This window comes from Platalea leucorodia, assembly GCF_965183815.1.
Source record: "Platalea leucorodia genome assembly, chromosome: 1".
NCBI classification, from domain to species: Eukaryota; Metazoa; Chordata; class Aves; order Pelecaniformes; family Threskiornithidae; genus Platalea; species Platalea leucorodia.
The window spans coordinates 119,821,191-119,847,997 of NC_138823.1; the positions used below are offsets into that span (position 1 = coordinate 119,821,191).

General features: G+C 45.2%; 1 protein-coding gene across 1 annotated transcript; it reads right to left on the reverse strand.

The window, feature by feature from the left end:
- Positions 1 to 362: 362 nt before the first annotated feature.
- On the reverse strand, positions 363 to 26,333 carry CDCP1 (CUB domain containing protein 1; the record flags this gene model as incomplete). Its single annotated transcript, XM_082306857.1, has 9 exons — positions 363 to 816; positions 2,037 to 2,115; positions 3,380 to 3,745; positions 4,200 to 4,580; positions 5,304 to 5,531; positions 9,803 to 10,171; positions 11,521 to 11,877; positions 13,216 to 13,419; positions 26,240 to 26,333. The coding sequence occupies 9 exons, from the start codon at positions 26,331 to 26,333 to the stop codon at positions 363 to 365; spliced, it is 2,532 nt and encodes an 843-aa protein (XP_082162983.1).
- Between the last annotated feature and the right edge of the window lie 474 nt (positions 26,334 to 26,807).

Below are 26,807 nucleotides of genomic sequence, written 5' to 3' on the forward strand. Positions count from 1 at the left end.
TGTGAAAGAGGAGGACGTTCTGGACAACACAGTCTCCTCACTCTATTTAAGCTCGCAGTTAGGAATTTGTTTTCCTGGTGTCTTTATAATAAAGAGCAGAAGCGTACCTGTGCCACCTGTTTCACAACCAGAAGTGCATGCAGTCCTAGAGCGTCTTGACTGTTTCTGAGTTTGCTAGATGTTCACTCTAAAACTGAAAGCTATCAACAGCTGAAGTTTAAAAAAACAAACCAAAAACACACACACAAAACAGCATCAAAACACATTTAAAAATAACACTCCTCTTCAGTTTTTTTCCCCCAGACCCTTGTCCTTACAGGTCACCTGTACTTCCACAGGAAACTGCTATACCTGGCATAAAGTTACTCCACTGAACTGTCCTCTTCCTTATTTTCTAGCAAGGACATGCTCGTACCTCCATTATTCTTTTCATTTGTATCTCCATTGTCCTCTGATTGCCCTGACTTCTGATGAGCAAATGTGTAAGTGTCATGGTCTGCATCCGTCAGAGGTGAAGGTTCCTCGGTGTCAGATGTGTTAGAGTGTTTAACGTCTTTTCTGAAGGAGAGTGGAGGTGGAGAAGGCGGCAAGCTACCAATGGGTCCATCGAAAGGCCTGTACACATCAACTTCTGGAGCGACTGAGCCGTTGGATTCCTTCAGCAAGTGCCCATAGACCACAGCATCATCAATAACGGCATAGACATGAGACTCATTGGTTTTCCTCCCTTTTGTGAATAAGCCTTGTTTTCTAGGCACCTGGGTATTCACATTAGCATTGTACACTCCCACCATGGGATTCTGGCTTTTCTTCTTCCTGTTACAGAGTTGAAATTGTTAACAGGTCAGAAACAACACACGGCTGGTGTGTTTCAACTCAGTAACGGCAGCTTCTGTTTACCCACCCCAGCTACCCAGGGTCAGGCAGCCTACCCGAATTGAAGGCTTTACTCGCAATCTTAGGAAAAATAACTCTTGAGTCTAGACATGCTTTTTTGGCAGAGCAGAAAATAACTTCACACTATTTGGTTACCTACCGCTGTTGTGCTGACCCTGCAGTTTGCAAGATTAACTCCAACGGCCTCCCAAGTACGGGGGTCCCAGCTGTGCAGTGTACCGAGTCTCCCAACACCCACAGACACTGATAGGACCTAGAGGCTGCCAGATCCTCACAAAACACGGCTGAGCGTTGCTGAAGACCAGTAAGATAGTGGGTCCTCTATGAAAGCTGAATGAACTTTTCTTGATTGCGCTTTCTGGAGTGACTGCCCCCAAGGTAGGAAGACCAAAGTCTGAACTGAAGATTTTTAAGCCTATATTTGTAAAGTCTTTCCTGTGTAGCAGAGAAGTGTGCTTGTAACTGCTCTAGTCATCATATTGCACAAATTCACTCCAGCTCTACAGTTTCAGGACCCCATCACCCTGCCAGCTCTGAACATATATGTATCAGAAACCCCAAGCTATCAATGACTTCAGACTCTGCTTGCGTGAGTAAGGCTATGCATGTTTGCTCTGCACAACCTAGTTCTTTCCCCAAGGGCTCATCTCGTATAGAAAAATGCTCCCACTTGATGTGCAAACTCCAGAAGAAGCTGCTGGAGGTTGTGCAGATGAAAGATAGCTCTTAGTATACCTGAGTGAGTTTACAGCTTGTCTGAACAAAGCCTTGTCTAGAGCCACAGGCACAGCGGCCACATTCGTTGTGATTTTGTTTCACATGAATTTCTGATGAAGTCCAACCAGTACCTTACTTCCAGTACAGCCAGAAGCCTGTGCTAAGTAAGGCCAAGGTAGGCAATGGACTGGGGGTGGAAGTAATGGGACTCAAGGAATGGTGCTCTACTCTTAAAGTCAATCAGTTTAGAGTAAAGCAGCATTCTTGGAGGCACACTACTTGAACCTCCAGTGCGTTGCCTACCTCATGCTTCAGACCCTTGTTCAAGGGATCTATATCAACACGTGAAACAGAGGCCCCAGCAGCTCTCCTGAAATGCCTTCCTGAACTGCTAAGTTACACATGCCAAATTATGAACTTACTTCTTAACACAGCCCACAGTGAGTCCAATAGCCACGAGAACTCCAGCCCCAGCCACCACACCAAGTATCACTCCTAGGTCTGCAAACAGACAAGGTACAAGGACACTGAATGAGAGAGAGAAAACATTCAGCTTTCTCCTAAAAGCCAGCTGGGTTTGAACCTCCTCAAGAATTTCTAAGTGTACCAGCTGCCTGAAGAGCAGGAGTTTCCAAGCTGTGCTCATCGCGGGGTAACACAAGCCATTTCCAAGAGGCTGGAGGCCAAGCAACAACAAACTCCTGATGCTAGCAGTGGAGCACAGTCAAAAACCCAACCAACCCACCACCCCATCTCCAAGAATTCAATACAGCTCATGGGCTGCTAAACTTACCTGCAACATCTCATGTGCCGCTGGCTGAATAGGCAGGGAAGAGAAGAAAGTGCAGAGAGAGACAGAGAGGGATTCAACAAAGGAAACAGTGACATTTCACCAGCTTCCCCTCAATACAATCCTTTGCTCTGAAATGCACAAATTGTGTTGACCTGAGGTTTTCTAAGAGTCAGAAAATTGATCAGGAAAGTCCACATGTGAGCAAAGAACAATGCTGAGTGTTTTAAAAGAAATATACATTTTAAAAAAGAAAAAAGAGGAAAAAATGAGAAATTAATTTGATACTGTTTCAGCTCTAGCCTGTGTAGCCAATACTTCTACAGACAGCAGTCTCCCACAGAGGAAGTGCAAATGTGAAGCACATTTACACAAGCAAAGCCTAGCCTAAAAATGCCTTTTTTTTTTTTTAATGATTTATGTTTCAGGGAGATGAAAGACACCAAGAATGCAGATTTTGCTGTTAGTAGTCAGTGCACCCTCCACTAAATGGTCAGACCCGCCCCAGGGATAATTTCTTGCTCAGGTGAACACTGAGACTAATTGAACTGCTAATATGAAGTAAAGACTACTCAGATGAATACATTTGCATAATGAAATCCCAAGTTGTTCACCAGATCTGTGACCTTAGGAGGGGAAAAACGTCACTTGATCTTATACCTTCTGGCTGTGATCTCCAATTTAAAAAGCTAAATTAAATAAAGAAAATAAAATCCAGTCTTACTCCCCCTGGAGCCCTGCAATCCCCTGTCTCATATAAAAAACAAACAAAACTACACTAAAACCTCTTCTTCCTCCCCAGTCTCTGAAAGCACCCAGCTGTAACTCTCAAGAGGTTTTTGAGGGACAGGTATTTCTGAAGGCAGGGTTCTCATAAAACCCACACCCAAGGTGGACCAGCATCCATTACTGTTCCCCCACGGGAAAGCAAGGAAACAAGCGGAAAGCAATCCACCACAACCTTACAGGACTCACCTATCTGCCTGTCAGCAAAAGTCACCCAGAACTGCAAGGCCAGCTGCATCTTATCCACAGGTTTACAGTTGGAAATGTTTACCCAGAAGTCATGATACATATTTCGGGGTTCAGGCAGAAGCTCGTCCTCACGGCGCACTGTTTCCTCTGCCCCCGATGTCTCTTCCTTTATGTTGACATAGGCACGGCCCGTCTCACAAGCGATGCCCATGCGGTCCTTGGAGAACCCTAGGCGGGCAACTTGCTTGCTGGGCACGACGACGTACCAGGATATGGAGACATAAGGAGGTAGACCATACAGCCAGCTGGGAGTCTGCAAGTAAACTTTAGCTTTTGGATCTGGACTCACAGTGAAAGTGCACTCATCTGTAGGAAAGGAAAGGAATAAAGGAATGAAAACTTAGGTTTGATACTTTCTTTTTTTTAAGCCTTCTCTTTCAGCATGTAAAATTATCTGGTCTTTCTTCTCCATAGCAAAAAAGTGTCACTCATACCTGTGACATGCAAATTTTTATACAGTCACCTGCATCTCAGTACCAGCAATACAACTCACCTATCATCCCTTCCACATTAGTAATTATGATAATTTCCCACAACCAACTATCCACCACCTGGAGTACAAAGTTCCTTCCTTCTTCCAGGAATAAACCACCTCGCTGATTCAGACAAAGACTGATCCAAGCAATGGCTCCAGGGCTAGACTTTAAACAAGTGAACTCTTATTTCTATTCATATTCATTCACATTATTCATATGTGCTCTAACAAGCGTATTGAGAGATCCAACACTGTACAACAAAGTAGTACAAACCACTACCTTACCTTTAATATGTGGCACAAAAGACATTTTCAGATCCTGATGGTTAGACTCATTGAGGAATCCTTTACCAAATGTTTTTAAGGATATGGTGATATTATTCCTCATCTGAATCTTTTCAATGGATCCACCAGGACAGAATATACCAACATTCAACTCTGTCTCTGGGGTGGCACTAACAATGCTGTAACTGTAGCTTGTGTTGCATCTCTGCTCTGGGACATGTTGCTGAAGTTTCAAGGATGGAGATGTAATTTCTATGTTGATCAGATCAGGAGCCAAGATTTTCCAAATAAACTTATGCAGTCGAATTGGCAATTTGGTAATAGCCATGGGCACCGAAAGGGAATAGATCTTCCTCTGACACCACCGAAGATCAACACAGCCTGCAATCACAAAAACAAGTCCCAAGGGTTGTATTTTTCTTGCAGAGGAAATATCTAGGGAAAGGAAGTTCTCCTGTTTACCAGAGTACACATACCCAGAGTACTGTCAGTTTTGTGTTACAGACCCAGATAAGCATTTACCTGAGAAAATATCCTCTCTTAGCAACCTTTACCCAAACAGGTACCATTTGTAGTTAAAGAGCTTTCCTTAAAAGGGCGCAGGACACCAAAGAAACCAACAGATACAAACATATTCAAAATTCCTCACTCAAGATATTACTTTTGCTATATCACTGGCTGACTGGGCCACAGTTGCAGACCAGCCAAGGTCCAGATATATACTTTAAAACTCCTTCTCTACTGGTAGTTGAGAGCATTTGGGAAAATCCTACACCAAGTGGACAAGCAAGCAGCACAAGATGCATTCCTGCTGGCCACCTTGGTCTTGCATTTTCATGGGCAGATTTACGGCTCTCCTGTTCTGTTTCCTTAATTTACAGTTTTCAGCAAGAAGATTCTCAGGTGCCTTCTGTCCCTTCCCTTCTAGGAAGAGCTACGCAGTTTCTATTTTTAAAGGTAGAATGATGTAGCGAACAACAAGATCATCTCCAGATTCATTGTACCCATCTCCCAACTGGCCAACGCCTGGTTTCCAACCTCACTCTATTTAAAGCCCAAGCAAGAGAGAGGTTTGTCTGACCGCTGGGAAAAAGCACATCATACTTATGCCTTTTTCAGCTGTGATCCTCAGACGGGACAAGTCCTTGCACAGAAAGGAGATCTTGTAGACGGTGCCAGACTCTAAAGTCAAGACGCGGTCGCAGGTGCGAGGATCCTTACAGATCAGGCATATCGGTTCAGACATGGACGGGATGTGGCTGGGCCACCCTTCGAAGTGTATCGTTACAGTCGTATTCCATTCCTTGCTCAGGTCGACCAAATAGGTGACATCTGCAGCAGAAAACACCCCAGAGCAATTACTGGCAAGAAGCGTGGTGTGAAGCAGAACTTCTTCTGTCTCTTCTCACCCCATCAGATGAGCAGCTGTTACAGCTATTTCTATATTAGCTAAGAAAACATTATTTACTTGTTCCATCAGCATAATAGAAACTCAGGCAGGATCATATCACTCTTTTAATTTAGAAGTTTGAGCCTTTCCACACACAAAACCCATCTACCCACCACTTTCCAGCTGTAACAGGGTAACATGTATACTAGCCTCTTTTGATAAGTTAGGCTATAATGTAAGGATCTTAGCCAACTATGTTAGATTTGTTTTCCCTAAGAGGTTTCTTGTATTTCTTTTAAGTCAGTTCTACCGATCACACAACAGTTGATCGGAAAAAGGTTCTCCGTTCTCAAATTTTGTACTTATTGCAAGATTGCCATCTCAGCTAACTTTTTGTTAGTTTAGGTTTTTCAGAGCCAAGCTGAAGAAAATTGTCCAAAGTCAGTAATTAAGCACATCTGGTTGTCTGGAGTCAGTTAAAGATTAAGCTAATTTAAATGCAAGTACCAATATGGTTCAAAAGGGAAAAAACTGCCAAGTACTATACTTCGGCAGAAGTGCTGGCAGTCATCATGAAGGTCACTGGAGCCTTCAAAGACGCATCCTAAAAGACTCTTCTGTTTGGCAGTTAAAAACATACGGAGATGCCACAAATTATCAAAGTCTGTTACCATGCCGGTGGGAAGGCTGAGGACCAAGCCTCGCTAGACTGCTTGGTTTCCTTCAACAGCCTAACTGAACTACCACACTGCCTTTCCATTTAATTGCTCAAAATCATTCTTCCAGAAATATTTTCTGACTAGCTGTAAAAAGCAAACCTGAGAGCTGGCAGAGTTAACCCTGAAAAGTAAAGAGCACTTTCCTCTTCCTCAACACTAGCCACCGCTTCTCTTGCGGTCCACCCCTTTCCCCATACCCCGCTGCACACCAACTGCTGCAGGAAGCCTTGTAACACCCTCTAAGCTCACTGGACCTGAGGTGCCCAGGCACACGCAGTGACCATCATCCCTGGCAGCCTCTCTCAAACAGCGAGATTCAGCTCAAAGATCTGCTTAAGGAGGCATGTACTGAGGCCAAAGCTACTTAACATTTTCACTAATGGGACAGAGTGCACCCTCAGCAAGTTTGCAAGAGTGGGACTGGAAAGGAGCTTTGCAGAAAGACCTGGGGGTCCTGGTGGACACCAAGTGGAACATGAGCCAGCAATGTGCCACTGAGGCAAAGGTGGCCAACAGCCTCCTAGGCTATGCTAGAAAGCATCAACAGCAGGTTGAGCAAGGTGAGTCTCCCCCTCTGCTAAAGCGCTGGTAAGACATTTGCAGTGGTGGGTCAAGCCCTGGGCTCCCCAGTACAAGAGGGACGTGGATGTACTGGAGTAAGAAAGAGCCACAAAGATGCTTAAAGGACTGGAGCATCTCTCACAGGAAAAGACTGAAAGAGCTGGGGCTGTTTAGCTGAAGAAGGTGGCTGAGGGGGACGTGTCCATGCATGTGTAAATGATACGCTGCCAGACTCTTCTCAATGGGGCCCAGTGACAGGGCAAGAGGCACAAATTGAAATACAGGAAATTCTGCTTAAACATAAAAAAAAAAACAAACGCAAGGGTGGTCAAACACTAGAACAGGTTACCCAGAGAAGTTGTGAAATCTTTGGAGATACTCAAAACCCAACTGGACATGGTCCTAGGCAACCTGTTCTCTCACCCTGCGTGAGCAGAGGTTTGGAACTAGATGATCTCCAGAGGTCCCTGCCAACCTCAGCCATTCTGCAAGTCTGTGATATCCTAGATGACTCGTTACAGCAAGTTGGAACAAGAGGGGTAAGCAGGGATGACAAACACCTTCTCCCATGTAAGCTAATGGCCGTTGCAAATACTCGGAACATCTGGAAGGGGGAGAGGAAAGGACAGAGGAAAAAACAAAATGAAGATTATGACTGTAGCCTAGTTCACAAAGATTAACCATCACGTGCAAAGACAGATATCCGATGTGCAGATATGCTGTTAACAAGGTACGTGTCTCTGACGTCAAAGAAAGCAACCTGATCTAGCAGAAGGTATCTCTGCCCACGGCAGCGGGGTTGGAACCAAATAATATTTAAGGTCCCTTCCAACCCAAACCATTCTGTGATTCTATGATTATTCTATAAAGGACAGATTTAAAAAAAAAAAAAAATACATATATATACACACACTATTATTATTATTAATTTTCTGTCTTTAGCTATGGATCTCAAAGGCATAAACAAAAGGTGAATAAAATAGCTTTCTCCTGCGTGGGAAATCAGACACACAAAAAAGCAAGAGCTCAGGCAGAAATCTCCAAGTCATTCCCACAACCAAGCACAGAATCTACGATTTCTACTGCAAGGTTACTCATTCTTCAGAGGTTTGGGTTTTTTGCAGCAGCTAAACACAGAGATGGTTAGATCAAGAAATTATTTTGATTGGAAAGAGCTATACTTTCCTCATTTAATGACAAGCACCACAGACAGCTGTGGCATACCCAAATGTTTGGGAAGCTTTGAGAATATGCAGATACCAATGCATTTTTAGTAAGAACCATGTTTAACTTGTATACTGTAAATGGCATTTTTTTTGGTTTTCTTTTTTTTTAAATAAGAGTTTCCATACTGTCTTGAAGGCTGAATTTGAATCTTTGATGGAACTTATATAACTACAAAATCACTCATGAAATCCTATAAAATCCCTAGAGAAACCACTGTTGTCTCTTAAATCCAAGTGGTTTATTACTTGCATCTCATTCAATAAATGACAACCTGTTTTTTATTTTTTAGGTTATTATCGTCTTGTCTACTGGCCATAAACATTAAAATTCCTCTTTGCTTTCCAGAGTAGAAGGGAGATAAAGCAGATTAACTCTATACAATGTTTTCACTCTGTCTGGCTTCCAAGGTGCAACACGCAATAAATGTAAGCAAACATGATTTGGTTAACAACAATTTCAGGAGGATTTGCTGTTCATGAATGGAGCCAGACCAGACAAAGAACTGAGGATTAGAGTGGTGAGATGCTACAGACCCTTTCTGGATATGTGACTTCAAGGTACAGGCTATTCGACCTTTATTCCCTCTAAAATGACTTAGAAAGCCTCTACGTAGATCCTGCTGCAGCAGTAGTCCAGAGCATGGACTTCCCTCCACCTGCTCCTCTGCAGTGAGGGCACCTTGAGTATTAACCTCCACCATGAACTGAGGTCAGAGCTAAGAAGCCAGAGGATAAATCACTTATTTCATAGCTCATTACCTAGCCAGGCCTTTTATTTCTGTTTTTAGATAGATGCTGTGTTATTAAACGTCACTGTGTTAAGCCTGTCTGAATTTGGGGCAAGAAAACAGAAAAAAAAAAATTTTCTTAATGTAGCAACAAGCAGCAAGAAAGCTGAAGAACATCCAAATGTGTAGGGGATATCACTGGAGTATCTTATTGACACCTTCCGCGTCTAATGTGACTTCTTCACACTAGAAGATGTTCAGGCTTCCCTAGGAAGCAAAATAAAACTCAGAGGAATGAAGAAAGGAAGGAAAGAAATGCATATCGCTGCCTTTAGTAGTATGAAGACAATTTTACATCTCCATTTTCACCAGTTCACTTCACCAGATCCTGACCAGCCGTGACAGCAGGTTTCACCTGGTTAGGCACGACTGCTTACATACAGAGCAGAAACCTGGGCTCACATTTTGAGAATTATCATTAAAATGTTGAATCTTACAGCTGAAAATAAAACTGTCTGAATAAGCTTGAACTTGATTTCCGTTCTGGAAAACAGGCAGTTCTGTTCTGGATCAGGCCCCCAGAGGGAACGCAGTCGGATGGAAAAGCTAGCTTTGTTTATACAACATGCAAGACCTGATACCGCAAGTGTTAAAGGCATTTTTCAATTACATGATGCGGGTGCTGGAAAAGGATAGGAATCTCCATTTACAAGCTACAGTGTAAAATCTACGATGGAGCTTTATACTCCATCACAAATTGCAAGTTTTAGCATCACCATCCGCCCTGCTGCAACAACGGCCGGTGGTACCCAGGGCAGTAAAACAGGCCTCAGCGTTGCTTGGCAACCCACCTCCTTGAACTCAAGGAAGGTCCACCGCTCAAGAAAAATGACAAACACACCCAGTATTTCTCTTCCTTGTGGTGCTAAGCCCAGGCACCTGCAAGCAAAAGCAATGTAAGAGGCAGGCAGATACTTACTCTCATCAACCTGCGGGTGCTGAACGACGACTTGGAAGAGCAAGCGGAGGATGCCTGGGTTCTGGGTATCCTGATCGCAGCCCTGCAGGGACAGGTTGAAACTGCCAGCGATATTGGCAGGCTGGCTGTCGCTCAGCTTGAACACCTCCGGGTTGCTGAAGGAGCCGGGGAGGTAGTACTCCACCCTCTCCTCTTTCCTTTCGCAGTTGGAGAGGCTGTAGTTGTGGAAAAACACGCTTGCTCTCATGTTGGAAGGAATCACAAACTGCCATGTCATGAGCTCATCTTCTGGAAAGCCCAGTGGGTAGTTTGGGGACATCAGGGTGATTGAAGACTCCCCGTTCAAAATGGATTCAATAATGCATAACCCTAAAACATGGGGGAAAAGACACACGCGAAACAATTTGCAATTAAAGATGACACACTGGCATATGTAGCACCCCAGCAGCAGAGTATTTTTATTTTGACAGCAAGATCATCCACTTCAGCTACAGGTTAGGTTATTACAAAACACTCAGACTAAAACATGTATTTGAGTTGATGCTTTTGCCTTCAGTTACAGAAAAGGTAAGGGATATATTAATGCTGTATTTTCAGTTTAGTGGGTTTACCTTTCACACACATGGATAGAGGGGCCTTTATTTTTTGGAAAGGAAATATCCTAGTTCCTACTTCTGGTCCTGGCTTTGCAAGAGCAAACACGCAACCTGACAATTGCTTCTGTTTCATTGAGTCTCGGGAAACAAAGGATGTGAGCTTTTATACCAGCACGGAGCTCTCCATCCAAAAACCTCCAGATCTAACAAGAGCACAGCAGCAGAGAGCCTCAAATATGCATGACAAAACATGAATGCGAACCATAGAGACCATGTAAGACACTTCATGCTCGGATGACTCTTGGCAGCATGAAGTTGGGTACACAGAGATTACAGTCCCGCTCTAGGACTGCAGCGACGATGTGCAACTGCGAGGAGTGCCAGGAGCTATAAAAATGTTCTAGAAGCTCGAACCTGGACCAGGTCCCTTCTATAACCAATGGCAACAACTGCAGAATTCAAGTAAAGAGCAAGAACCTCTCCCAAAGAGGGTTTGTCACGAGATCACGAAGTAACCCACTGATTGCTATACAGTATTCCAGGTATTTTAAGAAGATTAATTGCACAACGTTTTATGTTACTGTGCAGGTTGAAACAGATGGTTGTATTTAAGCAGCCTCGTGTGCCTTCCAGGCAATGCTTACCCTTTTCCCACCCTTCCTCTCCTGAAGAGAGGCATTGGCTTGAGACTCCAGCAGGTTAAGGAAGCTTTATTTAAAAATAAACAAACCCAACTACACACGGTAACCAGTAAATAACTCTCAGCATAATTAGGATGAGCCATCTAGTCTCACCTAGCTGAAAAAATAAACACAACAGAGCACGTATGTTTAAGTTTTAGGAAATGTAAAGGAATTGAAAATGAGTACTGTGCACCAAAAGCAGCTTCACAACAGTTTTCGTAATTATTAGGTTAACCAATCAAACTAAGATATTTTGATGCTAGAAGACCAACAGCTACCAAACTAAAAACCACACAACAGCAGCTTTTAGAAAAGATGAAGTGGAAGGGAATTCGGGGTAGCAGCACCAAAATTAGAAGGTTATCTGAGAAGCAAGGTTTAAAGAATTCTGCTGCAATCTACACGTGGCAACTACAGGTGAGGAAACACCCGTACTTACGTTTTATGGAAGCCCTGTTAGCTATGCTGAAGCCCGAGGTGGTGACAGGAGAGTCCCACAGGAGGTGCAGAGACATGACGACTCCTCCCAGCAGCTTGACGCGAGACACCGAGCCGTTCCTGCAGAAGGTGCCAATGTTGACTGTGGCCGTATCGATACGGCTGTTAATGTTGTAGCTAACAAAATCTGGGCACGTCTCTCCTGGTTCAATCTGTCTTAGCCACGGGGCAGAAAATTTCAGTTCAAGTCCAGCCTTTGTACTCGCCTTCACATCCCAGATGAAAGTCCTGTTAAGGCGAGGTAGCCCCGGTGGGTAAAGATGAACGTCTCCAAAGGGACACGGACCTGACACACAGTCTAAATACAGAGAGAGAACAGCCATGATACACTAGGGAAAGCATTCAAGTAAACGAGGAATTTGACACTTTCTGCTTCATTGCTGTTTTAACAATTTTTAGGTTGCACTTCTATATGCATTAAAAGACATTCTTATAACATGGTCACATGCTATCTCTAAACAGGACTCCTAGCCTATAGAGTAGGCAGGATAAACCTGCTTTAGTCAGGCTGACTAATAGAAGGGATTCATTGTAGTATTCCTGCCTTGTTTGCTGAAGAATTTAGAAGGTATTTACTGAACAGAGTAGAGAGCTGAGTGAGCAGAAGGGTAAAATTCAACATCAGGAGAGCTGGAAATCACAGATCTAAGAGAACCAATTTTATCGCATCTCACTCAGAATTCCTGGTAAAACATTAATCTTTAAATTCTCCACTGCTTGCCATGAATTGTATCATCTTTTCCTTGGTGCCCCGATGAACAGCCTGGGGCCCAGATTTTGCAGAAGTGATGAGTGACAACAACTTCCACTGCAGGATTCTGGGGAGAACCTAGAAATTTTTTCTGTGAAAAATCCAGATTATTGGTATTTCAAGCTGGACTTTAATCTATGCATACTTTAATCTATGTCTATGCTCCAAATTAAAAGAAGAAATATCACAAGCGCATCTTACAAACATATCATGAAATATTGTGACATTACTATTTGCATGAACAAAACTCCAAAACGTGAAGAAAACTGTCCTTGAGCATCACTCCAAAAATAGTAAAGCTGTTACCATGAAGTTTGGGATCCTGTTGAGAAGTAGCACATGTTCATGCCATTAAAGAGTACATTAACATACATACACCAGGGATAACATTCAAAGCAAATGAAGGTTTGTTCCAACATTTCCAAATTTTCAGTTTCTTGACTTCAATAATGTTCAAATATATGTAAACACATGCATGTCTTCAACTTTGCTGTTGCACTTATAGACACAACCAAGCTGTTCAATGAATAATGTGGGTAATATATCATTATCAGTGCTCGGAGGCTTTGGAAAGAAAAAAAAAAAAAAAAGATTCTTTGATGGATTTATAAACTCTGGGGGAAGGGAAGGCAGCAAGGAATTCATGTAACAAACTATCATTTAACTGTTTCCAAAACAGCCAAGTTAACATTAATTCTGCCAGCCACAATACAGACTTCTTTAACTTGCGTAGTTTCAGTAATTCAAGGTTATTTATCAGTGTCCAAAGATTTCTTCTTACCCAAGATTATAGGGGATACCTTAATACAGTAACAATAAAAAAAGTATGTGGTTTTACTGGAAGAAAATTACCATTACAGGAAAAATTAAGAAACTGTATCTTACCAATATTTTTCTGAATTTCCATGATGAAATACTTCTCTGGAGTACTACAAGTGAATGTAAAAGTCACGTTCTCCCCAGGCTTTATCTTGAGATCAGGCCTGCCAACATTTTTAACACGAATTTGACAGCGTGGTGGAACACCAGGTCTTGGTTTAACCATAACTGTGACTTTGTCCACTGTACGAAGAGAGATCGTAAACGAAGCTAAGAAAGAAAAATAGACATGTTTTGTTACTAGCATGTATGAGTATCATCAGCCTCTCCACACATCCCCACAGATGTCACACTGTCAGAAGGAATATTTGCATCCATGTTCTCAAAAGTGTCTGGTGTTGGACCTACAGAAAATGCCTCAGCTCTTCCAGTCCAGCACAGACGATACGGAAACATGCTTGCTGCATGTGCCCAGAGAGAGGTATACATGGAATTTGTGTAGGACCAGTTCTGCTCCAGTTTACCTTCACTGGTGTTATTTATTTCACATTTAAAAAGTAGCTCAGCTATTTCTTTCAAATTTCTGTAGTCCAGAATTTGGTTTTCAGTCTGTCATGCCCGTCATAGAGCACGCTTCATTTTTGAAGGCACCCATGAAGTTGTGACTCAATTCATTACGTTTATTCAGCAGCCAAACAATAAAGCAACCCTCAACTTAAATTGTACACGACGGTTAACAGGTGGATCTCTGGATGTGCCCCAACAATTACTGCAGACCAGACTAGGTACTCCAGTGATACCAAAAGCACATACCGACAGACGCTTATACATGTGGTCATGGCCTTCTCCCACCTTCCCCACCTTTTACAACTCATTCCCTGAAGGTATAGGACATCCATCACTGCCCCTCAGCAGCACAGAAGGCATCTGTGGCCTGGGACAGACCGTGGGTGCTTGGATACCTCCTCTCCATCCCTGACATGACCATCATAGACTTACGGCTTTTGGGGAATACATAAAAGCCTCAGCAATCTTCACAGATTTCAACCCATTCTCAAGCACCACCGAATGCAGGAGCAGCTCTCACAGGAAATACTGGAGCCACAGAATAAACTGGTCATTGAATAATCTTCTCATATTGAATTGGTAGCAATTTATCAGGAAATGGACCAAACTTGACTGTCTTCTAGAAACATACACGCAGTATAAGACATGAAGGAGCACCAACTGGACATTCAAGAAGACTAGAAAAGTTATTAGCATCAGTTTCATGCTTAGCAAAGATTGAGCCCAGCCCTGGCTGATGGGAGTAAAGTTTGCATTGAAGTCAACCGTATTCCAGCCCCAGCTGAAAATCCGAGGACAGATCAGCTGGCAAGTTTTCTGCCACTTGTTTTCACTACTCTCCCTTCCTTATTTTACTCTACAGAAGATACAATCACAGTGTCTACAGCGCTTGTGCTTTTAGTGTTTATGGGAAAAAAAATAATTTAAGTATATTAAAAAAAAAAAAAAGATCTAGAAATGAGGGTACACCGAGTTCTGTTCAAAAAGGTCTGTGCCTTGAGTGGGACATCACACAGGGCTGCATGACAAAGCTCTGCCCTTAGGTCAGGTTGGGAATCCTCTTGCTCATTAACCCCAACAAAGAGAGATTTACTCTAGCAAACCCAGCAGCGCAGCACCCTGGGTGAGCCCCTGCAGCCATTCCCATTGCCAGGCAGCGTGCCAGGAAGGTGTGAGAGAACAGCTGGCTCAGAAATGCACATCTTCAGGGCACCCCAGGCTCTACCCAACTGCTCACCATCTCTTCAGCACCTAAGTATCCAGCCTGGCTCACGCCAGCTGCCATCACCGTGGTGGTGGTACAGAGGCTGGCCAAAGCCAGAGACCCAGGGGCTCACCTGGCGAGGGTTGTGGGGAGTGGCGAGCACACCTTGCAAACCCTTCATCGGCAGAGCCCTCTCGTGGCTGATGAGCACACCAGAGACCCTCAACCAACATACCCACCCAACTCAAAACTTCAGCCGTCACAGCTGCAGAGAGGAGTGTACAGCATTAGTGACTAAACTTCCCACAAAACCCACCCGTCCTATTTTTAAACCTCCCTTTTAAAAACTCCTGATTTTTACAGCATGGTTTTGCAGGGCCTGACTTTCATTGCAGTGTTTTGCAAAAGCCCTGGGGATCGATCAGTTGACGCAGGCTGCCGTCCTTCCCTGCCACTGGGAACATCGCAGCTCCAGGTCTGCAAACTCCAGGCATCAAAATCTCACTGCTAGAGGAGTAGGGCAGAAAAGGGTACTCAAAGAGATACCCCATTGCGCTTTTATTTTACTCTTGTTGGTTTTCAGCCTTTTTCCAGCCTTTCTACACAATCTTGAAGTCAAAAGACTTAACAAGCCCTTGAAACTGCCTTACCTATTTGCCGCCAGGATCAAAGGCTTTAAATGAAAACCTCAAACACCATGAGGCTTGCAAATTTCTGCACGTACTTGTAACAATGAGTTTACCAATCCTCTGTACCATTAGTAAGAACCTGGTCACCTAGTAACTTTCCTACAGCTTTTAAGTGACAGCACAGCCCTCTGCTGTGAGCGTCTACACTGAATTCCCTCACCTCTTCCAATGGCCAGCACTACTTGACATCTGCGTTCCTGCCTTAGAAATGCTTTCGCAAAGGTTTTCAATCAGGGTTTTCCTGAGGGCGGGAAGAGACGACCATACAGGCTAGGCGCTGCCTTGTGTGATGACCTTCCAAGCACACAGGGGACAATCGCAGGGGCAATGTCCACGGGGTGGGGAAAAGGAAAGATTAAAGCAAAGCCAGCAACCAGAGCCTGCTCCTCCTTGTGCTTCAGGAGGAAGCAGTTTTCAGAAGAGAAAGTGAAACAACTACTTCCAGCCTAGCCAGAGTTTTGTTTTCCATACCACTGAACGCTTTTGGGTTTTATGTTTTTTGGTTTTGTTTTTTTTTAATTATTTTTATTATTATTATTTATCACAGTGCACAAAATATCCTTTGAGCCTAATGGTCATCATTTTTCTGATGTTTATGTCATCCAGATATGAAATGTAACAGCAATAATTAATAGCTATGGACAAAAGAGACTTCTTTCTGTCACACTCATCTACAGTTTATAAGTAATGACTGAAAAATCTGTTCCTCACTTGCTTGTCAAACTGTTATCACTGTTCTTTTTCCCAGCCCTGGGACAGCACAACCACACAGCCAACCTGGCAGGATGGAGAAACACACACACCAGGGCCACTAACAGCCAGCACTTCTCCACCAAATACTCGGGCTCGACTCTAAGACCATTTTTAGTCATGAGGATTAAGTTTAAGCATAACCGTAAGCACATGACTAGCTTTAAAACAAAACAAATACACACCCTGAGCTGAAACCACCGAACAGACATTTTGAAACAAGTGAGTAAATGCTTCCTACGAGGGTCAAAACAAAGCATCGTCTTCCCCAGCCCTTGAAAGACCTGACTTCTGCTGCCTGGGTTTTTCGCCCCACACCCCCTTTCCAGACTTCACAACCACACAGTCATTCACTTGATCTCCCTGCAAGAAAGATGACATTGGGCAACGGCAGGTGAGACAAGGCTCCTGCCGGGGTGGTGCATGCACACAGCAGCACAGCACAGGGGAGAGACTGACCTTGCTCTCAGCTGCAAGGAAAAGGCATGCAGGTACGGACAAAATAAAGCAATGTTGTCTCTAGTTTTCATGAAGCCAGCCTCACGAAACTCCACAGATAATCATTTTGGTGAAAGAAATAAGAGCACGGTGCTGTAATGTCAACAGCAGCCAGCTGCTAGAGATGTGCTACCAAATCTCATTTTCGTAGGAAAAATGGAAAAAAAGAATCATGCAGAAAGTATACCCAGTGATCCCAAGGTCACTAAAAATGAATAAATGGCTAAAACCCCCAAACTATAGCCACACACACACAGCACAATAGAGACTACTTAAAATCACCTTTATTGCAGAGCTTTTATAAATATGAGTGAGTCTCTCTGTGACTCACACTGATCTGTCATTGTCTATGATTCCCGCTGCATGCCTGTTTATTAGGATTACCAGTAACCGTACACATTTCTTGTAAAGAAGAAATTTCCACGCCTCATTAATGCTGCAGAGGGATGACACACAGGATATCCAAACCAACAAGAGGAAGCATTGCCAAGCTGGATCTAGTCTCTGTCTACACAACAATGAAATCGTTGGGCTGGAAGACGTCAGAGGTGAAGCCTCCAGTCCTGAGCTGGTTCACAGGCTGACGTAGACATCTGATGTCACCCTAAATTCTTTTCCTCTAAGCGATCACGGTTTTGCAGTTTCCCTTGGCTATTTCTTCAACTGCCCCAATCTCAACCTGCATCTTCCCTGCCACAACTGGATTTTGCTACTGCTCATCCTCGTTTAAGACTGCTCCTTCATGGCAGTTGTCCCAGCACAAGCATCCTTTTATCACTCAGTAATGTGCCTCTCTGAGAAAATGCACCTTGGCTAGCTTTTTCTCAACAGTATAATTTTTCCAAACCTTTCATCAATTCTATTGCTCAGAGCTCTCCAACTGGAGTTAGAAACAAACTGCATAGTGTAAAACAAGTCAGATTACTCCTCAGCGTTTAGCCTAAATTTATCTGCTGTGGTTGCACCTGACACTAATCCCCTAGCATTTTTTAATATGTATATATAAATGTCAAAAGGATATTTTTCCTGTAGAAGAGGCAGGGGGCAATGTAGAAGACAGAGGGACAGAGAGCACGCGTACGTACGTACAAGGAAGGAACTTGGCAGGGCAGCAATTTTTATGGCTATGCACAGTGCTTTGCTAAACAAAGCGGGAGTGAGAACAGAGTCCAACTAGTTTTGGCTAGAGGGCTGCATTTTATTGCAGCAATTAATCCATAAGGATCCATAGACTGTTTCATGACTTCACCAGATGGATTAAAACAATCAAAAAAAAACCCACATAGACCAAGAAACCAAAGCCCACAAGAGTCCCCAACAAAAAAATCCCAGATATTAATTTATCCCAAAATAGCGTACAAAAACTGTTGGTTTGCTCATTCTGGTTAAATCGTGGGCTTGTTCCACTTCAGCCATTTTTAATAAAAAAACAGTTGGATGGGGCTGACTCAGACACCATTCACAAGGCGGTGGCAGCTGGAGGAGACGGGCTGCTGCAGAAGACGAGTAGCAGCAACGCTCGCTCCGGATATGAAGTACCTGGATCCAAACCCCTGTTCTGCCCGAGGGGGATCTGAACCCACACAACCAACATACCTCTCCAGAGAATAGGCTCATCCACCACAGCGCTTCGTGCCACCGCCTCGGGACATACATAGCACCACAGCACTGTTTGCCTCTACGGCTTGGTAGGCTCTCCTGGAAAGCTCACCGCCTCTTCTGAGCCCTTGCAGGGATGCTGGCCCACAGGCACGCTCATAACCCGCTGAAGTTGTTCCACTACACATAATCTACTGCAAAGGTCATGGCAAGATGCTGGGAAGCAAGGAGTATGACTCAATAACACAGTGACCCTGCCACAAGCTGAATTATTTCAGTTTCAAGCTGTATGAACTCCTGTTGCTGACTAATGGACAGCCTCGGTGCAGGAGACAGCAGCATCAGTAGGACACGTTCAGAACAATCTATCCAAAACACCCTTCACCTAGCAAGGGGACCTCAAGGCTGTCTCCTGCATGATGGGGACTGCAGGCTCCAGCTCCCACATCGCAAGCAAACACCCCAATGGTTCACCTAAAAGAGATGTGCCAACACTTCACCTGATCATCCATTTCCCCATCACCTCCAACACAATTCATTGCACAGTTGACTCAAATTTGCCAACAGGTCAAAGAATATTTCAAAGAGTAAATGTCTCCCTGCTTTGCTGACTCTAACATTTTATACCTGCCTTATTGACTCTTTCTTTGTCAATTTGAGTCCAGCTCTCCAGTTTAACTACAGCACCCAATTGCCCAAGCATCATCCACTCCTCCAGTTCCATCTGCGATGCCCATCCAGGTAACCGCCTTCACATTCTTCAAGCCCTTCGCAAAGCTAGTCAGGGACCCATACACCGTTTATACTCCTCTCACCTACTAAACAGTGCGGTGAGCCGCAAACGGAGATCACAAGCTCAATAACAAATTACAGCCAACCCTGCTCGCTGCAAGCTACTGAAATCCTGTTGGACTTTATAAAGCAAACAGGTTTTCTGTTTACATTTAAAACGTAAACTAACTACTCTCTACATTGCTCAATGATGTCCTTAGAATTGGACCTGTCTTCCAATACCACGCTTGCTTGGGATAAGAGGTCCGTATTTTGTGAAAGGATTGCTTTCAGGGAATCACCCAGAAAATTAAAGCTTACAGGCTGCAAAGCTTGTAAACGCTTACAGATAGGTGCTGCCAATGGCTGTTACGCCAGGGTAACCACCCACATCTCAGGAGAGGGCACATGAGGGAAAATATCCATTCCTCAGCCACCACAGTACAGGCCCCTAATCTTCACTGACGGTTTAAAATGATAGCCAGGATAGGGATACGAAGCAGGCGAGATGTTACACGTCCCGTTCTCCTCCTCATCAGGGAGGAAGGGTGGACACTTCTGTGGTGGTGATGTTACAAGCCATCCCAGCACAATTCAGCAGAAAAGGTCTGTCAGTACCCCAGGCCAACAAGGTTGCTCACTGAAAAGTTGTTAAGTCATTAAGTTAATTTCTAATGCCTCAAAGGAATAAAGTACCTTCAGTTTAACAATAACTTAAAAAAATAATTATACATTTCAGTACTTCTACCACTTTCTTTGGAACCTTTTTAGAAGGATAATTAAGACACTCACATAACTCACATGTAAAAGATTTTTAAAAGCAGCTTTTTTCACCAGAAGTGGGGAAAACAGACACTTTGGGACTTGGCAAATTTAGCTGTAATTACAGAAGGGACAATGTTAACTCTGGGCTGCCTTTTTTATCTTATTATTATTTTACGGATAAGAAGTTTTGTTGCTTCTGTAGAAGTGAGACGCAGAGTTCAGTGAATGCTGTCTGCAAGCTGGCCGCCAAGTTGCGTACAGCATACAAAACGTACGATACACGGGTCTGTGCGACTTGACAAGAAAACGTCGCACTGGCACGAGGAACACTAAGACACCACACAAGTCGCTGCAGGAGCCTCCCTTGATCAAAGGGGTGTTTTGCTTGCACAATTTATCCCTACCTTGATGTAAGCCAGCGAGAGGACAGTATCTTGGAGCATGTCTGAGCAGCGCTTTGGTCTTGGCTCTGGTTAACGAAGGTGGAAAAGCATGTTTCACAATCAGTGGTCCCTCCCATGTCAAATATCCTGTTGAGAGCTCTTTCTCTCTCACTTCTGAGGAACTTCAGATCTTCCCTCTTCACCCCTCGCAGTTTGTTGCCTCCGTACACTAATCTCTCAGCTCCACCCATGGACCCAGAAGAGCCAGGGCCAACTCCGAAATGCCAGCGTGACTGTACCTCTCAAAATAAGCATTTGCTGACAGCGAGTAACCATGCTCACTTTGTTCCCCAAGAAATCAAAAGGCACAGCTCAAAGCAGGCTGACCCATGGCCCCCTTGAGGATGGCTGTTAAAAGGTGTCCAATGGAACAGGCACAGGTAAGACTTTTCCCCCATTATATGAGATAGGTAAAAAACAAATAATCTGTTTTCCCACAGTACTGGCAGCCTGGGCACTCGGAAGCAGACGAGACCTTATAACATACGTGAAATGCACACTGACCAGATGTTATGGCATGATTCTTCAGCTGGCTCTTCCTGAAGGTCTTCCAGGAGGTCCCACCAATATTATCTACACTGGGCAGGTTCAGCTACAGGCAGTGAACCCTCACCTCTGTCACCAGCTAATACAGAAACAGAAGATTTTGCTCTGACCAAGCCAGCAGCCAAGAGTTTACCAAGTGCAGCACAACCCACATCCTTTCCTTCATGCCCTGGTGGCACAAGCAGACATTGAACAAGAGGAATCTGCATGGTCACACCTCCATCAGATTAGAGAAGTTTTCGAGTTGAGGGATGGTGGCCAGGCTCTATCGACTGAATCCTACTACAAGACCACCAAAAGTCGCCAGGTGCTGTAAAGGAACTGGTTAATGGTTTGGCTCCAATGAATCAACGCGTGCTGCAGCGGGTATGTTGTCCACTCCAGAGCTGAGGTTTGACAGGGATACCCGAACAGCCTCAGTGAGGCAGCTAATGTCCCAGAAACTGCTGGAAGTGCTCTGTTAAGGTAACGTCTTTAGTCTTTCCCCCCCATCGAAGGTTTATAAATTATAAAAATTATTAAAGATGTATATTTGTAAAAAAAAAAAAATTAACAGAAACTTAAGAAAATCAGGGGGAGAGCATACAGGATTATCCAAAAAGAGACCAGTTAGATCAAAACTGGCGTCCAAGACCCGTTTTTCCCACATCCCCCAGTCTAACACAGGCTTTGCTGCAGCTGAGCCTTTCTAGGAGCTCTTGCATGGAGACACAGCCAGAAAGCATCCAAAGGGAGAGCTTAAAGGAGCACCTAGGAGACAGTGGGAGGACCCTGCCGCAGGTGTAGTAAGAAAATCACTGGTCAGTTCAGTTGAACAGCCTGCTCGTAACAGTGGTGGGCAATACCCAGCTTCCCACCACACAGCCCCAGCAATAACCCAGCACCACCAGCGGCCCCGCACTGGCCACAACACGAAGGGGTGCGACTGCACGTACGTTCACTGCTCGCAGGTTCCATTCGTCTGTCACTGGCCAGGACCCAAAGAAGGTCATGTTTAGCCATCAGCAATTACAAAAAGCAAATGAAAATCTAATCAATACAGAGAAACTGGTGAAGAAGAAAAATAGTCGCCTATGAGCTACACTCATTTGCAAACACATCGTATCCCTGTCAGCCATAGCTGTAGCACCCAACACCAGTAAGGCCAAAAGCATCTTGACTTTGTTCTCAGCAAAGGATGGCTCCTCATGCTATTTCTAATATGAAATATTCCTGGAATGAACTAAGTGCAAAGTTGTTCAGCCTCTACCTAAGACTGAGGTTTTGGCGGATGTGGATTCCAAAGCTTTTTATTTAATGTATATACATGTATAAATATCAATCAAGCTGGGTGATAAGGGCTACAACACCAATAAACTGAGCACCAGCAATATTTATTTGTGAAAATACTGCTGCTACATATTTCAAGAAGTCAAAACTTAATTTTTTTCAGTAGCTTTCCTCCTACTTTCTTTTTTATCCAATATTATTTATAGATAAAGATTAATTCATTTAAGTAATTAACAAGCCTGAACACATCTGACTCAAAGGATACCTGATATCAGGTAGGGGAAAGGTTCTTCCCTTATTTCATAAACCAAGCCCTGATTTCTGTCTAGAAACTCCTGTTACGGTGTAGCAAGACAATGCACACAAGTCAGAATAAAAATGAGAGGAGGGCAATCTTCTAGCTAAAGAATAATTTCCTCCATGCCACAGGTCCATGGTGGTACTCTGGACGTGAGCTTCAGCAGCCTCCAACCCTTCCACCCCCTGTTTCTCCCCCAGACAGTCATTTGAGCCCCTGTCTTGAGCCAATGCCAAAAAATAATCCTTTTCAGCCTGCTCCCCCTTAATTATTTTTTGGCTGATGACCCACCACAGCTCATCAAATGACAACCCCAGGCACAAAAAACTCGCCAGCCACCTAAGGAACCAGCCTCAGGAGCTGGCCCATCACATCATGTTTCTTCTCTCCTAGGCCACTTCTTCGCCAAACGACTGCTATTTGTTGGTGTTTTCAGTTTTGCATACGAGTAACTCCAGGACCAAGAGTATGGCTGTTGGAGAAACTCCATTCACACATGACTCCAGAGACCACGACCTAACTGAGGATCTCTGGTGGGGGCACTCAAACCGGTGGTTGGTTGTGCTACCGTGGCCAAGAAGCTGAATTCAGTGTATTAATACTGAATTAATATTTTCAAGCCCCCACCACCTCACTTCAGCCTTCACATTACCTCTGCATCCTTTCAGATTTTAAAAAGACAAATAAATAATAATAATTAAAAAAAAATACACAAACAAGACTCACCTATCAAAAACAAACATTTCTATCCCCCAGAAATCTGGAAGTAAGAAAAAATTTTAAGTGTGTTTCCTGGTGGAAAATTTAAGTTAGTAGCACCGGAACTGAGACACACAATAAATAAGTAAGTCACTCTACACACATTATTTTCTAGAGAGCAAAAACCAAGCACTCCAGACTGATAATGGCATGAGGCAAGCCAAAAAAAAAAAAAAAAAAAAAAGGCAAAACCAAAAGGTACAACCTAATACTCATGCACTTTAGTTGTGGTCTTAAAAGGAGAGCGTCTCAGTTGAGTGAGTGATTCAGAATGGAAATAATCCAGCTTCCACTGACTTTCAGAGGAGCACAAACAGGCCGGTTATTTATATTCTGTTGGAACACCAGAAAGACCCTGCTAACAGCTTGGGGTTTTTATTTTATTAAAAATACATAGGGGCATGGGGGGAAATCTTAACCTGAGCTATCTTGGGTTTTCAGGACAAACCTTTGCTCAGGGAAATGTTCCAACTACAGTTTTGGTTGTGCAGTAACAAAAGCAATTCTCACTGGGATGAAGGACGCACCAGGCACACGACATCTGCCAACAAACCTAGGAAGGCACCGTTCCCCTCTCCGGTCCTGCTCACACCATCGCAACCTTCAGCCTGCCAACCCATCCCACTAATGCAGCCGAGACCGAGCCACCTCTTTTTTGGGGGGACTGCGGGTCCACAAAGAGGAGGAAGGCACCGAGTTAGACCTGGCACACATGAGCGGTGGTGCTTGTGCAGGAGAGGGACAAGCGGGCAGAAGGATACAGGTGGAAAGGAAGGGACTGAAGGAGGTAGGAAGAGAGACCACCAACAGTGGCAGCAAACCATTGGGTCTACCAGTGGTGTTTTGTGCCACTTCACTGTTACTAACTTTGCTTTACACAGCAACTTCATGGTTTCCCTGAGGGCAAGGTCACTGGCTGGTGAGAGCTCTCTCCCTGCTTCCTCTAGATGAAGCTAAGAAAGCCCCAGACCACGCAGACATCTTGTTTGTAGAGAAGGTTTGCACAATAGACTAGACATTCTCCATTGGACTCGCCATCTTCCTTCCATTTCCTGCACCTGCCCATCTGATTTGGGTCTGCCACCTTCCTGACAAGAGCTATTGCAATCACATGCAAAGCAGACTTGCGTGGCTCTCCAGCCACACAGCCTGCACCCACCGCCACCACACAGCCGGTATCCTCCTCACCGCTACACCCAACCAAACTAATGGTATGGGCTCAACCTTGCATAAAGCAGGTTTGTTTGGTTTTTTTTAATGCTAATGCAAATGCATAATTTGTTTGGATGTTTTAAACAGCCGATGACAATAACCAGAAGTCAAAGACATTGGCTCAAAAAGAGCCGTCCTGTGCCTCAAAAGCGAGCCTATGAAGTTTAACGTGAGGCATCAAGAAGATTTATGGGAAGGAAAATAAAAGGAACAAAGGATTTTGATAACACAGTTTGACCAGAGGATGAGGAATAATGAGTGAATGTACGATTAATAGGCTGCTGCATCTCCCAGTGAAAGTCTAGACCTATGTATGAAAAAAAGATGCAATTGAGGATTCTTTCATCTGCTACTTCAACAATACAAGATCTTCAGGAAGTCTGGCTTCTCTCCTTCCAGCACTGACCCATCTAAGGTTTTAAAAGTTTGTTTTCTTTCAAAACAACACACAGTTAACCACAGTACAACATTCGTTCTTTTTCCTTTGAAGAGGCTTAGCTGTCACTCACTTGACTCGGAGGCAATGCATTAAATGCAAATATTTTATTTAAAAGACTACATAGCTTGAAACTTAAACCTCAGTGCTGTCCAATTTCACAGCCAAGGTTTAGACTGTATTGTTTATAATAACAATGGCTCTGAGCCACACTTCGGCATAACCAGCGCAGTTAAAGGTAATAGGAACGTTAAAAAGGCACAAATTTCACATCAGGCTCTTTACGTTATTCAGAGTCACTGCAAATAACTCAGCGGTTCTTTTGTATAGAAGGACTCGCGCTTCAGGAGTCTTTAACAAGACTAATAGCTATAAAACAGACTGTTTAGGCTTGAGTATGGGCATTTTTTGCAATCAAGCAGCTTTGGAAATTGAGGAAAACCCCACACACTGTCCCTGCGTTCATAACCGCAATTCTTTTGGGGTCGCAGACAGGACGTAAGAAAATTATTCATGGGTTATATACACGGGATTGCATCAAGCAACCAGGAGTTTCAAAAGACGCAGAGTTCGTAGCCTCCCATTAAGCCATCCGACCCGGCGGGGCGCACAAGCCATTCTCCCTCCCTGCACGTACAGTTCCTCCATTGCTCTATACCAGTAATACCGTTCCCTTTGCTTAGCAGCTCAGGCGACTGGACGGTCCGACACAGAGCACGATCCTGCCAGCTCCCGCTCCCTACAGATAACCCAGCTGCCTCTCCGGCGTCCGGGGAAGGGGACTTTGGGAAGCTGCTTGCATGGTCAATGCTCCAGCAAGCGAGGACGCAGGGACCGTATCGTTTTCCTTGTTACCCTTTACTTCATGGAGGAAGAGTAGGGAAGGCGCAGGCGAGAGGGGCTGAAGCTGGGTGTCCCCGTTTCAGCCCCACTCCCGAGGGATGCCCCAGCCCCCCGGCGCAGCGGCCCGCCTTCGCCGGCCGCCCCCCGCCGCCCCGGGGCGAGGAGCCGGGCAGGGCCGCCCTGAACTTTCACTCCGGGAAGGAGAGCGATCGCCGGCCGAGGCAAACCCCGGGGCTCACCCCGCCAAGCCGGCACAGGGGCAAAGCGACCCGCAGACGCTCCCCCCGGGGGCCGGCACCGCCCTGCGGCGCCGCGCGAACGCTACCGGCGCGGTTCCACCCTGCTCCCCGCCTCGGCCGCGCACCGGGCCGGTCCCCCCCGGCCCCGGGCAGCCCCGCCGGGGGTGAGGCGGAGCCGCCCCGTCCCCGTCCCCGTCCCTACCTTCCCGCTGGAGGTGCTGCGCCGAGGCGACGAGGAGGAGGAGGAGGAGGAGGAGGGCGGCCAGGAGCGCGGCCAGCGCCCGGCCCGCCGCCATCTCCCCGCATGGGCCCGGCGCCGAGGCGGGCGCGGGTCCCCTCCGGCGCCGCCGCCGCTTCCGGCTCCACCTCGCACCTGGCGGGGCGGGGCCGGGCAGGTGGGGCCCCTCCTCTTCCTCCCGGGCGGCGGGGACGGGCTGGGATGCGATGGGATGGGATGGGATGGGATGCGATGGGATGGGATGCGATGGGATGGGATGGGATGGGATGGGATGGGATGGGATGGGATGGGATGGGATGGGATGGGATGGGATGCGAAGGGATCGGGGCGGCCCCGGGCGCTGCCGCCGCCCCGGCGCGGCGGGGTGGAGCCGGCTTGGCGGGGGCGCGGGCGGTGCGGGTCGTGGTCAATGGGAGAGATGCTGCTGCAGAGTGTTATTTCTGCTGTTACGCCTCACCCTGACGCTTCCCCGGCCCAATCGCGACATTATTAACTCCTACCAAAAGAGTTTGGAGATTTCGGTCCGCAGGCT